The sequence below is a fragment of the Rhinolophus sinicus genome, linkage group LG06 (assembly GCF_036562045.2).
Source record: "Rhinolophus sinicus isolate RSC01 linkage group LG06, ASM3656204v1, whole genome shotgun sequence".
NCBI lineage: Eukaryota > Metazoa > Chordata > Mammalia > Chiroptera > Rhinolophidae > Rhinolophus > Rhinolophus sinicus.
In genome coordinates this window covers 103916688-103929541 of record NC_133756.1, presented here as the reverse complement: position 1 = coordinate 103929541, position 12854 = coordinate 103916688, and the positions used below count along the sequence as shown (strand labels likewise).

General features: G+C 34.2%; 1 protein-coding gene across 1 annotated transcript in view; it reads right to left on the bottom strand.

Moving 5' to 3' along the window:
* SLC36A4 (solute carrier family 36 member 4) overlaps positions 1-12854 on the bottom strand; it is a 44642-nt gene that overhangs the window by 30598 nt on the left and 1190 nt on the right. Inside the window, exons 2-5 of the mRNA XM_074335612.1 lie at positions 4653-4776; positions 3423-3513; positions 2120-2208; positions 921-1016 (exon numbers count right to left, since the gene is read on the bottom strand). Coding sequence (XP_074191713.1) covers positions 921-1016; positions 2120-2208; positions 3423-3513; positions 4653-4776 — 400 coding nt within the window. The remainder of the gene's footprint in view (positions 1-920; positions 1017-2119; positions 2209-3422; positions 3514-4652; positions 4777-12854) is intronic.

Below are 12854 nucleotides of genomic sequence, written 5' to 3'. Positions count from 1 at the left end.
CAAGTTTCTTCTCTCTGATGAATTCCACTGAAGTATACCCTTAAAATCTCTTAATTCAACTTTGATTTTAGTACCCCACCAACAATCATTCCAGTCACTTCTATCTGAAAGCCATTCTTCTTGATAGAAAAAACTGACAAGGCTGCCTCTAGACTAGGGCAAAATAAGGAAGAAGATACAGTTCTGGGGACAAATCCCTAGGGCATTAGGCTGTTTTCTTCCTTTTCCTACTCAGTATATCAGGAACTCTGAGCAGCAGATAAACAAATCTAAATTCTGGAAAATCCCCAGAAAGGCCATAGTTAACCATAAAACCATGCCATTAACGCTGTTCTTTTTCTTCTAATTTCCACTGCACTGTAGTATACTCAGCATTTTGTTGACTACCTATGCTTATTTTTCCAGTCCTGTATTCATCTGACTTTGGTTAGCCATGTCCACCAATGATGGTTACATTTAAACAATAAGATAATAAAATAAGAATATGCTAAAGTACATACTTCAGATGTCTTATGATCAGGTAGCTAAGCAGCACGATTTTACTTGAAATGATGAGATTGCACCATTTTTCTTGCTTTTTTTCCTTTACTTAAAAAACTATTGAACACGATTATAGGTTACCCAGGTGCTTTGTACATGTCATTTTATTTAAACTACTACAAAATAATCCTGTGAAGTAAGTATTATTATAAACTCATTTGATAGTGAGAAAACCAACAATAACAACAAAAAAGATAATTTGACCCAGGTCACAAAACTGAAAAATGGTGGAGCTGAGATCTGAACTCAAGTCTAACTCTAAAGATCATGTTTGTTCCCCCAACTTTATCATGCTCTATTCATGTATCTTGTTAGATTAAAATACGTAAAATTCAATGCAATTTCAATAATCAGATATTAATAACATAGAAAGTACTTACCGTCCCCATGCTGCTTGCTTCTGAAGACAACTCCAAGGACTTACTTCCATAGCAAAACTCACAGTGTCACTATAACCTAATGTTGACTTTTTAAACCTGTAATTTAATGACATACATGTAAATGAAAATACATTTGAGTTGGTCCATAAATCCTTCCCTTGATAAGAATACCAAATGAATGCAAATTAATGAATACAGGGCTAGCTCTGACAGAGGACTTTTTGAAATTTCAAGATCTGCATACTCCTAAAGTATGTCTCATGAAATTTAAAAATTTTGTATCTGTCCTTATAAGTAATAGATTAGTTGTTATCTACTGTTAAAATTTATATATTTGTAGAATTAATGTAACATAATATTTGTGCTTCCTGATTTTAATATTTCAATTACCTAAAAACATCAACTACATTGTTCATGCCTCTATTATTCCATTCTTAGAACAGCATTATTTAATAGATCTACACAGGGCTTTACAATATATTTTCCCAGAAACTATGCTATTTGATCCTTAAAGTAGCCCCATGAGGTAGGTATTATTTCCCCATGTCCTCTCTCCCATTTTTTTTCACATATACATTGTTATTTAAAGATCACTAATGACTTGCCCAGTGTTAAGAAATTTAACAACAGTGTTAACATGAGAATATTAATTTACTAGAACAGGCATATTTATTTTCTAAAAAGTTGGTCCATTGTCCAGCAGAAGCATTTCATGATACAAATATAAAGAAACAAGAATATTATTTTATTGACTATCTACCAAGCCATATATCAGCAAAGAGCTTCAAAATCTTTATATCCCAAAATTACTAATAAATTGAAAACCATTACACTGTAACTAAAAGCAGTACTGCTGCCTCCATTTCCCCATCTTTCCTGATATTTTTCATTTACACTAAATAAAAGAAACTATTGTATTGTATTGCACAAATAAAAAAATATTTCAAAAGAAGTAAATATATTCTGACCAGATTTCACTAATAAGGCTATATTTTAAAAGAAGTAAATATATTCTGACCAGATTTCAATCATGTGAAATGCTTCTTTTTTCTGTATTTATTACCTTAAACTTGTCTATATAGATTACAGAAAAATATAGTTGCTAGTTGCAAAACACAGTAGAAATATAACTATCTGATGCTTTAAATAACTACACAGCTTTAAAATAAATTAAATAGACTTAATGAATCCACATTTACCTCTGACATAGAAAGTGACTGCAACGTACCAAAATGTGCATACAATGAACAGAAATAATTCCTATAAACACAAGGCTGATTGGTCCAAGCTGTAGGGGGAATAATTATAAGGTTTAAATGTTAAAGGTTAACAAAAATTAAGTTGCCTTTTAAGCAATGAAACAACAAGCCACTCATTTGCAAAGAATAAATATTTGCTGGACAGAATAATTAAAGTCATTTGCATAAGAGAAAGCTAATAAACTTGATAAAGAACTTCAGTAATACTTAAGACAACCACATATGATTCCACATTATCAACCTGGCTATCTAAACCTATGAATATAGAGTACAGATATGCAACAAAGTAGGATAGAATACAGATCATATTTAACATGAGATGGCAGTCTACCACTATTAGTGCCCCACCAAAATAATGATATGCAAGTATGAGTCATTATCTAAATGACTGAAAAAGTACTGTAGCAATATGGATTTGTGGGCAATCCATTTCTATAGATTGTTTTTTAAGCACTTACTATGTGTGAGGAGGAACTGTACCTAGAAAATAATTATTTAAAAGTGACACATAAAAAATTTTCAAGTATTTATTACTAAAATTAAAGTGATGTTTGGATTATAGAGATATAGACAAAATATTGCCGAAGTTTATTTTTATAATAAGAACATTTTAAGTTTCTCTAAATTAGGGTGAACAAAGTCAAATGCAGAGAAAGATGATAGTTAAAATAGTTTTTAGAAAACTAGCCAATTAGAAAAAGGTTAAATATAATTTATTACTTTATAAGTGAATTCTCCCTATCAAGAGTCTCTGTAACTGCAGTCATTAGTTCTAATAATACTTTAAATATGTTTTCAAAAGATATTGTTATTCCTTTTCCTAACTATTGCTCTTTAAATCTGAAAACTACATATCTTATTCTGAATCTAAAAAACTACACAATTTCACCAACAAAAATGATCTGCTCTACAGATGTTTGTTGATATGAGCACACTGCCTAACTCCCTGAAAATCCAAAAGAATAATAAGATATAACTATATCTGGAAAACCCAATACTGTTTTAGGATCTTTCTGTCAAATAATATGAATTAGTAATTAAGTAGAAATGAAAAGAGTAATTAATTCTCATTTTTGTTAAATATTATAGTTCATATAACTTTATTAGTATAATGATTAAATTATTGCCTAACTGTCATCTGTCCATGTTTTATTTGACTAGGCCAGATGTTAACTTGTGGAAATTTGTGCTATAAATTAAGACTGATAACTGTATCTTAACTAGAGATTACAACAAGTCTTACCACTATGCCTGCATTTTTTATTGCCAGTGGAAGTCCCAAAAGGCCAGTTCCAATATTTCCTTTAAGAAGATGCATAAGAGTTTGTACAAATCTGAAAAGTAAAAGTTGTAAGATTTAAACATTTAGAACAAAAGCTATTAAAATCACATGATCATGGTTTTAGCATTAGAAGAAAACTGAAAATTAATGTAGGCAAGGAATCAAATAACATTTGCATTCAACCAGAAGAAGTTAAACGGGCCAGAAGTCATATTTGGTTAAAGCCCCTCTTTGCCACTTAAAAGTGGAATAACAGGGTTATGATGGAGATTAAATGAGGTATTTAAGTAAAAGTATTTTTGTACATCTTAAAGTAATACAGAAAAGGCAATTTTATCATAAGATTCTTTGCTGCTATAATATTCAGAACACTGTTGAAGATTACATACGGCTAGGCTGATAAGACAGAAATTTACTGACACTGTACGTAATCATGGTACTAAAAATATTTGATCTTTGATCTATGATTAAACTAAGAGGAAGCTAATTAAAAGAAAAAAATACCCATTTTAAAATTATGTATAAGATCAGGCAAGATAAATATTAATTAACTTCTGGACACCATGAACTCTCTAAGAAAAGTTTCCAAGAGACATTTGAATGAAGTCTCTTGACCAAGAAGAAATAAATTAGAAAGAACAGCATACATTTTAAACTTATGAAACCAAAATGCTTGCTTAAAATTTTTTTCAGTTAATGCTATTCTTTTCTGATCAATTAAAATTTTACTTTGCTTAAGCATTAAATTACTATTAGAATAAGAACTTATTTAAAGCTATTAATGATGACAAAAGAAAAAAGATTTTAAAGTTTCACTGCTTTCCTAGCATCATGACCTTGTTTCTTACCATTCATTCAGCATAAAGAAGGGTTTGTTACCTACCTCCCACCGTCTAACTCCTAACCATTTCAGAAGTCACTTCCTTTAAAATTTCTATCCCTCTTCATCAGATCTCCCTTCAAGAACCACAACATTTGACAGGTGTCATGGCTGTAGTAATTCCAATACACTGCTCTCTAATTTAGATGTATTTCTTCTTTCTCCAATAGACTATAAACACCGTGAGGGTGGGAACTATGTTTTATTCACCTTTGTGTCTTCTGCAGTATCTAGTAAAGTGTCTTGCCTATAAAAGATGATTACAAAATATATACTGAATGAAAAGGAGACATATAAATTGTGACACTTACGAAATCCCCTCTTGATCATCAAGCTGGTAATGCTTCTGAACAGGCAGGCGCTCCTGCTCATGTTCTTCATCTGATGTGCCATCAAAATTCTGCTCATTTATTAAGGGCCTCATCACATCCATATCTTTAAAAAGAAAAAAACCAAGTGCTTCATTATCATTTTAAAAATCGGGTTAAAACTGACATACATGATTTTTTTTTTAATGCAGGACATATTACTTGTAGTCATCTTTACTATTATACTTCCCCCCAAATTAATTCATATTATTACCCCGAGTATTAATGTATTTAAAAAGAAACAACTAGACTTATTTTCTGGATATTTTGTTTGGACTAAACAGTGTAAAGAGAAAAGTGTAAGTATCAATGCAAACCTTTCTGTTTTGCCTACATGAGTTTACAGTACATTTTCATAAAATTACGGGATGAGAAATATGAAGAAATAATCAAAGGAATTTTTATCTTGTTAGCTTCAAATCATACTACATACATAATCAGATGTTTAAATACTTGAAGAAAATTATAAAGCCATTCCAATTTTAAAAATTTTAGTATCAAAAACTTCTCTAGGACCAGCCCGGTAGCTCAGGCGGTTAGCTCCGTGCTCCTAACTCCGAAGGCTGCCGGTTCGATTCCCACATGGGCCAGTGGGCTCTCAACCACAAGGTTGCCAGTTCAATTCCTCGAGTCCCGCAAGGGATGGTGGGCAGCGCCCCCTGCAACTAAGATTGAACATGGCACCTTGAGCTAAGCTGCCGCTGAGCTCCCGGATGGCTCAGTTGGTTGGAGCGCATCCTCTCAACCACAAGGTTCCCGGTTCGACTCCTGCAAGGGATGGTGGGCTGTGCCCCCTGCAACTAGAAAACAGCAACTGGACCTGGAGCTGAGCTGCGCCCTCCACAACTAAGATTGAAAGGACAACAACTTGACTTGGAAAAAAAGGCCTGGAAGTACACACTGTTCCCCAATAAAAGTCCTGTTCCCCTTCCCCAATAAAATCTAAAAAAAACAAAAAACAAAAAAAAGAACGTAATAAAAACTTCTCTAATGTCTAGCAATTTTTTAGCATGATTTTTCTTTCAGGGAGAAAGACACTAGTCATCATTGTCTCTCTTGTTATAGTAAAATTCATTAAATTCAAATTTATTGAGATGATTGATATGTATTAGTAAAGTCTGAAGTACAAGAATATTTTTTTAATATTCACATTACAGTTATCAAGTTCAGATAGTTTAATATTGATGCAATACTTTTCTTTCATCTACATTCCATAATCCAATTTCATCAGTTGTTCCAATAAAGTTCTCTAAGCAATTTCTTTTCAGCACAGGATCATGTACTGCACTTAGTTGAATTATTCTATTGGTTACCCTTGCCGCTACATTTTTTATGATGTCCTTAATCTTTTTTCTTAATATTTTACTCTCTTGTCAGTTTTAAATGGTATCCATGAACCACCTATCACCGACACAGCAATTAATGGTCTTATTCCACTTTTGTCTTTTCCCTGCCCCTTCTTTCACTTTTTTTTTTTTTAGCTGTATTCTTTCTACTTTGGCAACATATATGATGCTTTATATACTGTTATTCCAAACATGTACCCACTCATGTCTTAGATTTGTATCTCTAATCATCACATTAAATGCTTGCTAGAGTCCTCTGCCAAAGTTTCCTCCATCATCCTCTGACTGGAAGAAGTCCGTTCTCTTGTCGGATGTTCATTAGAATGACCTGCAGGCCTTGCTAAAGCACAGACTGATGTCCTCTGATTCCGCAGGTCTGGGGCGCGCCTGAGAAAATACGCATTTCTAACAAGTTCCCAGGTGATTCTCATGTTGCTGATCTGGGGACCACACTTTGAGAACCACTGCTCTAGTCACTTTCTCAGGAAGGGCTTACGGGCACAGTATTCTCTGAGTTTTTGCATGTTTTAATCCATTTTTCTATAACCTTGATATATCATCTTTAGCTCACACTTTCTATTCTTGAGTTTCATGAAAGTGAATGCTGCTCCCCTCTTGTCTTGCTTTGTATGCCACTTTTGAGCAGTCTGATGCCAGACTGATTTTCACAGTCATTGTCATTTGTCCTTTTTGCACGAGGTCCTGGAGATTTTCTCTCTGTCTTTAAAGTCTAATGGTGTTACTACGATATATTTAGGGTTGAGTGTTCTGAATTAATTTTCCCAGAGATACAGTGTGTACATTTAGATTTTGTTATTTATGGGAATTTTTCTTGTATTATAGCTTTAAAGAACTCAAGCAACCAATTCAAATATTTTTTCTCCTTTAGAGATTCCAATTACATGTTGGATCTTCTTTGCCTTTTAAATCAGTTTCTCTCTGACCCGTTTGATGCCTTTCTTACCTCATTTAAATTCTTCTTCAAAATTCAATGACTCTATTAAATTTTCATTTTAAGATATTCTCTTGGACCCCTTTATTTATGATTTTTCCTATTGTTAGGCATTTCACGGACAGTGATCCTAGTTCGAGAGTTCCTCTCTGTCAGCATACTGAAATTCAGTTTGTTTAATCGATGACATTGAGTTATTAGGGGCTATAGGGAGTAACTGGCATGTCTTCTGGTTCTCTTTCATTTCCGCAGGACCTTCAATCTTCCCCACCCCCATTACTTTCTTCTTTCTCAACACTTCCAGGGATCTGGCATTTCCAATGCTCTCTTTATCTCCTCCTCCAGAAGCTATATTTTGCCAAGGCTAACCCCCTCTTGCTCTTGCTAATGTTCAGATTCTTTCCCTGTACTCAGTGCTGTGAATTACAACTTCCAGACCTGACCTCTGTTTAGACATTGGATTGTAAAGGTCCATTTTACATGTCTGCATTCTCTACTAAGTGACAGAAATGATGTCTGACTTGTCTACTAATGTGTCCTCAGTATTTGAAACATGGTAGATGCTCAACACACGAATAAATAAATGCATAAAAGAAAAAGCAGCTGTTAAGGAGAAAATATAAGCTCAATTTTTAAATCACGTAATTTGAGCTTATACTGAATGAGCAGTTAGAAAAACGATCTGGAGAGACAAAAAGAATTCTGGGTTAAACATAAAGATTTGAGAATTGTATCAGAATGTAGGTAATAAATAACTGGAGCCAAACGGCAAGATGAGGTCACTGAGAGACTGTATGGAGCAGAAGAGAGCGGAAGACAGAATACTGGGGATCTACTAATATTTTAAATTCAAGAAGAAAGCTGGCCAATGTAACTGAAAGGAAATTATCAAAGCCTCCACTGAGTTTGGTACAACAGACATCTAAAATTGTAGGCAAACGATTAAAGTTTTCAAATCAGTGGTGCCCAGAACCACAATCCCTTTCCTGTGAGCAGTTTCTAGCTCATGTGCAAGGAAGGCGGCACCCATCACCACCACCCATATCCTTCCCCTGGGTATTTCACACTGTCATGTCACTGTGACCTCTCTGACCTCATCTCCTACTACTCTTCCCCTTGCTCCGCCCTCTGAGTGCTCACTCCCTGTCAGAGAGACATGGGGTGAAGAATTAGTGTTTATCTTCTCTCCTGGAACCTCTCCATTGTAGAAAACCAGAAAGATGTGTATATGGAAGTGGGTTAGCAGGACGTTATGGAAGGAATGTTTCTGTCCCCCAAAATTCATACATTGAAAACGCTGCACCCCCATGTGACAGTATGAGAAGGTGAGGCCTTTGTGAGGTAATTAGGTTTAGATAAAGTCCGAAGGTGGAACCCCATGATAGGATTAGTGTTCTTATAAGAAGAGTATAGCGCGCGCTCTCTCCACCACATGAGGACACAGCAAGAGGATAACCACGCGCAAACCAGAAAGAGGGTTCTCAGGAATTCAACCAGCGGGCATTTGATCTTGGACTTCCCCACCTTCAGTACTGTGAGAAATAAATGTTTGCTGTTTAAGCCACTCAGTTTACAGTATTTTGTTAAAGAGCCGGAGCCGACTAAGACACAGGAGTTGCTTTTCCTGGCACAACAGATTCTGATGGCTTACCTGTTGATTTGCTAGTGAGCATGGTGACAAAAGGACTACAGTGGCTTTTATGCACACCAGCTTTGCAGGCAGTGCACACTACAGGAGCTAATGCAGAGGCACAACTCCTCCCAGAAATTGTACTGGTTTCTGGCCCTTCTCAAGAGCCTCTACTGAAGGACTGTCATTGCCCTCACCAGTATCTACTGACAATAGCCCCTCCTCACAGAAGGTCTTATGCCTCCTGATTGAATGTGTTCAATACAAGAGGTTGCAATCATTTTCAATTCAGTTTCACAAATATTAGTGGAGGCCCAATATGAGTCAGGTACTATTAGATGCTGGGAATAAAGCAATTACTGAAACTAACAAAAATTCCTGTCCTCGTGGAGCTTAAATTCTAGTGGAGAAAGACAACAAAAACGGTAAGCAAAATAGAGAGCATGTTAGTGTTAAGTTCTAAGGAGAAAAATAAGAAACGGAAGAGAGAGCAGATAATTTTAGATAGGATAGCTAAAGTAGACCTCATTGAGAAAGTGGATATTAAAGAAGACCTGAAGGAGGGGTGACGGTGAACAATGTGGCTATGTGCTCTTGGGGAAGAGCAATCAGGCAGAGGGAAGAACAAAGGCAACAGTTCTGAGGATATAGATATGAGCCTGGTGGTTGTAAGTAGGAAGGAGGGAGGCCAGAGGAGCTAGAGAGGAGTGAGCAAGGGGGAGGGCACTAGGAGAGGAGATCAGAGAGCAACAGAAGAGACATGACATACAGTCTTGTGGACTATTCCGTGGGACATGAAAACCACTACAGCAGTGATGACCAATAGAAATATAATGTGAGCCACAAAGGTAATTTAAAATTTTCTTATAACCACATTGTTTTTTTAAAAAAGAAAAAGGCAACTGGTGAAATTAATATTAATATATTTTATGTAACCCAATATAACTAAAATATTATCATTTCAACATATAATCAACATTAAAGATTAAGATATTTTACATTCTATTTTCTATACTTAGTCTTGGAAATCCAGTGTGTATTTTACACTTACAGTATATTTTAATTTGGACAAACCACATTTCAAATGCACACATGGGTAAAGTCTACCATACTAGACAACACAGCAGTAGAGTTTCGTGCAGAGGTGTGACATAATCTGATTTATATTTCAACCAGGATTCCTCTGGGCCTAGCTCTTCATGTGTAAAATGAGAGTAATAACTTCTACCTCACAATGGTTTTGTGATAATGAAATGAAATAATGTATATAAAGCATACAGTCTAGCCCTTGGCACAAAGTAATCAATAACTACTAGTTTTGTTCCCCTTCCTGTATAATGATACATTAGAAGTAAATCATACTGCATAGGATTTTTAAATGTAAATCTTTGACAAGAAATTTACTAATAATTAATAACTCTGAGCATTTATGAGATATAAACTGTACTATAACACTGAGTATGCAAAGACAAGCAAAATATGTTATGCCATCCAGAAGGAAATAGAGACTAGTGGAGGAGACAAATGCTTAAAAACCTAACATGGTTAAAGCTTTAACAAGCAAAACATATGAAATAAAATCAGAACACTCACATAAAGTAATTAAAATTACAAAATCCAATTTACATTATACCAAAGTCTATTATTTGACAATGTCTTGCTGTAATTTTTGACAAAGTGCTGAATTGGGAAGCTCTGAAAAACACTATGTGATTACTAAAGGTAAGAATTAACAATGCTTTATAAAATAAAACACGATTAAGTAATGGGTATCAAAATACCTACGCCTATTTTTTCTATTTACAAATGGAAAAACCATAGATGAATAAACAATAGTTTCAGTCAATATTATACACCATACATTATACACTATATGTATATATTAATGGGGCACACAACTGGGACATTCTTAAATTAGGCAGTGCTTATATTGCCCAATTATTTCAACCTCAATTTCCTAACCTACAATCAACCTAAATTTCCAGTTTTTAGTCAGACTAAAGAAAAATCACATTAATTTAGCAATATGTATTGAAATCTTCAAAACGTTTATCCTTTTCACCTAGTAATTCCACTTCTGATAAGCTAGTGTATAGAGAAAAGGATTTCTTCACAAAGACGTTAATTGAAATATTGTTTATGTTGAAAATTTGGAAACAACCTAAATGTGCAACAATTAGGAAATTGCTAAATTAACTGCAGCACATCTACTTTATAAAGTATTACATTAACATTAAAATATGGTTTTGAAGTCTGAGTAGACAGGAAATAGTGTGTCGCATGCTGAAAAAGCTGGATAATCACACTATGAGTGCAATGATGCTTTAAAGTTAAATAAAAATGAAAGGAAATACATCAAAATGTTAATAAGTTAACAAGGATATAGATGGACAATAGGATCCTGAGTATCTTTTTGTGTCTTTCTCTGGAAAATGTAAAAAATAAGAAAGTAATAAACTTGCATTGTTTTTATAATAACAAAATAAAGGAAATCATTTACTCATATTTTGGCAATGGACATACTAAAAGAAAGTAAAAAATAGTTTCTTTTTTAAAAATAACATAACATTGCCACCTAACTCTATAATCTATATAACTCTACTATCTATATAAGATGGGAACTGCAACGATTTTATTCATTTCTGACGTGGAGAAAATATGCATAACAAGAAACCTTCCAGAGGTCCCCAAAGCCTATGACATGAAACGCAGACCTTAAGCTATTTATAAAGCTTATGGAAACCTGTGTCTTAACATTGCTACCAGTGCTTTCCACATAGACACACAATTTCTTTCATTCCTTTTTAAATGAAATATTTGGTCATTGTAGAAAATCAGGAAATTATGTAGATAAGCAATATTCTTGAAATGAAACTTACCTCTTCTCCCAGAAATTAACACTGATAACATTTTACAGTATAAACACATATTACCAAGCGTTCTCATTTAGTCCCATGGCTTTAAATACTATCTATATGCTGATGACTTCTGAAGTTATATGCCCAGACAAGACCTCTCACTAACTTTAGATATAATCCAATTTTCTACTCAACATCTGCACTTTCATGTCTAACACATAAACATAAGCTCCATGAGAGCAGGAATCTTGATCTCTTTTGATCGCGGATGTGTCCCAGGTGCCTAAAACAGTGCCTGGCACATAAGCGCAGCTCAATAAATGTATGTTGAATTCATGAATGGACATAACTTTTAAAAAATGAAAATAATTTATAAACTTTTTTCAGTTAATAAAAATGTATATAGTGAATATCTTCCCATATTAATGTTAATGGCTATTCAGTAGATGGATATATGGCCATAATATAATTTACCTAGACAATTTTCTTTAACTGGACATTTAGGTAGTTACCAGCTTTTCTCTATTAAAAATAACATAATGAACACCTCTTGATATAAGCATTTGTTACATAACTTATTTTCTTGGGGTATATTTCTAGAAGTCGAATTACTGGGTCAAAGGATATGTGCATTTTTAAGGGTAAATACTATATCGTACTGCTCTTATCAGCAATGCATGAGAATGCACATTTCTCCACATCCTCACATAGGTGGGCTATTAATGAATTTAAAACAGTCAGATAAACCTGGGTTCATATCTGAGTTCTGCCATTGATGAGCTTAAATTACTGTATCTATAAAAGGGGGATAAAAATAGCACCTACCTCACCCCACTGTTGTGGGGATTAAAGGAGACAATGCATATGTAAAGAACTTATTAGCATATTATGTGACCCACAGTAAACAGTCAATAAAGTGCTGAGTTTACTTCTACCATTACCATGTTTCCCCAAAAATAGGACCTCACGGGACAATCAGCTCTAATGTGTCTTTTGGAGCAAAAATTAATCTAAGACCTGGTCTTATTTTACTATAATATAAGACCCAGCCTTATATAAGACTGGGTATAATATAATATAATACCTGGTCTTAGATTAATTTTTGCTCCAAAAGACACCTTAGAACTGATTGTCCGGCTAGGCCTTATTTCAGGGAAACACGGTATTATGACTTGAAAGAAATCAAATTGAAGTGCCCTGCACATTAATACAGGAATGCCAACCAATTAGTTACTATAATAAATTATTTCTTTAAAGCTCAACTTCTTTTTTAATCATTTAGCATCAAATTTAAAATATTCCTAAATACAATGCATATAACTGGGGGGGGGGGGCAATAACATTACTACCCTGATCCTT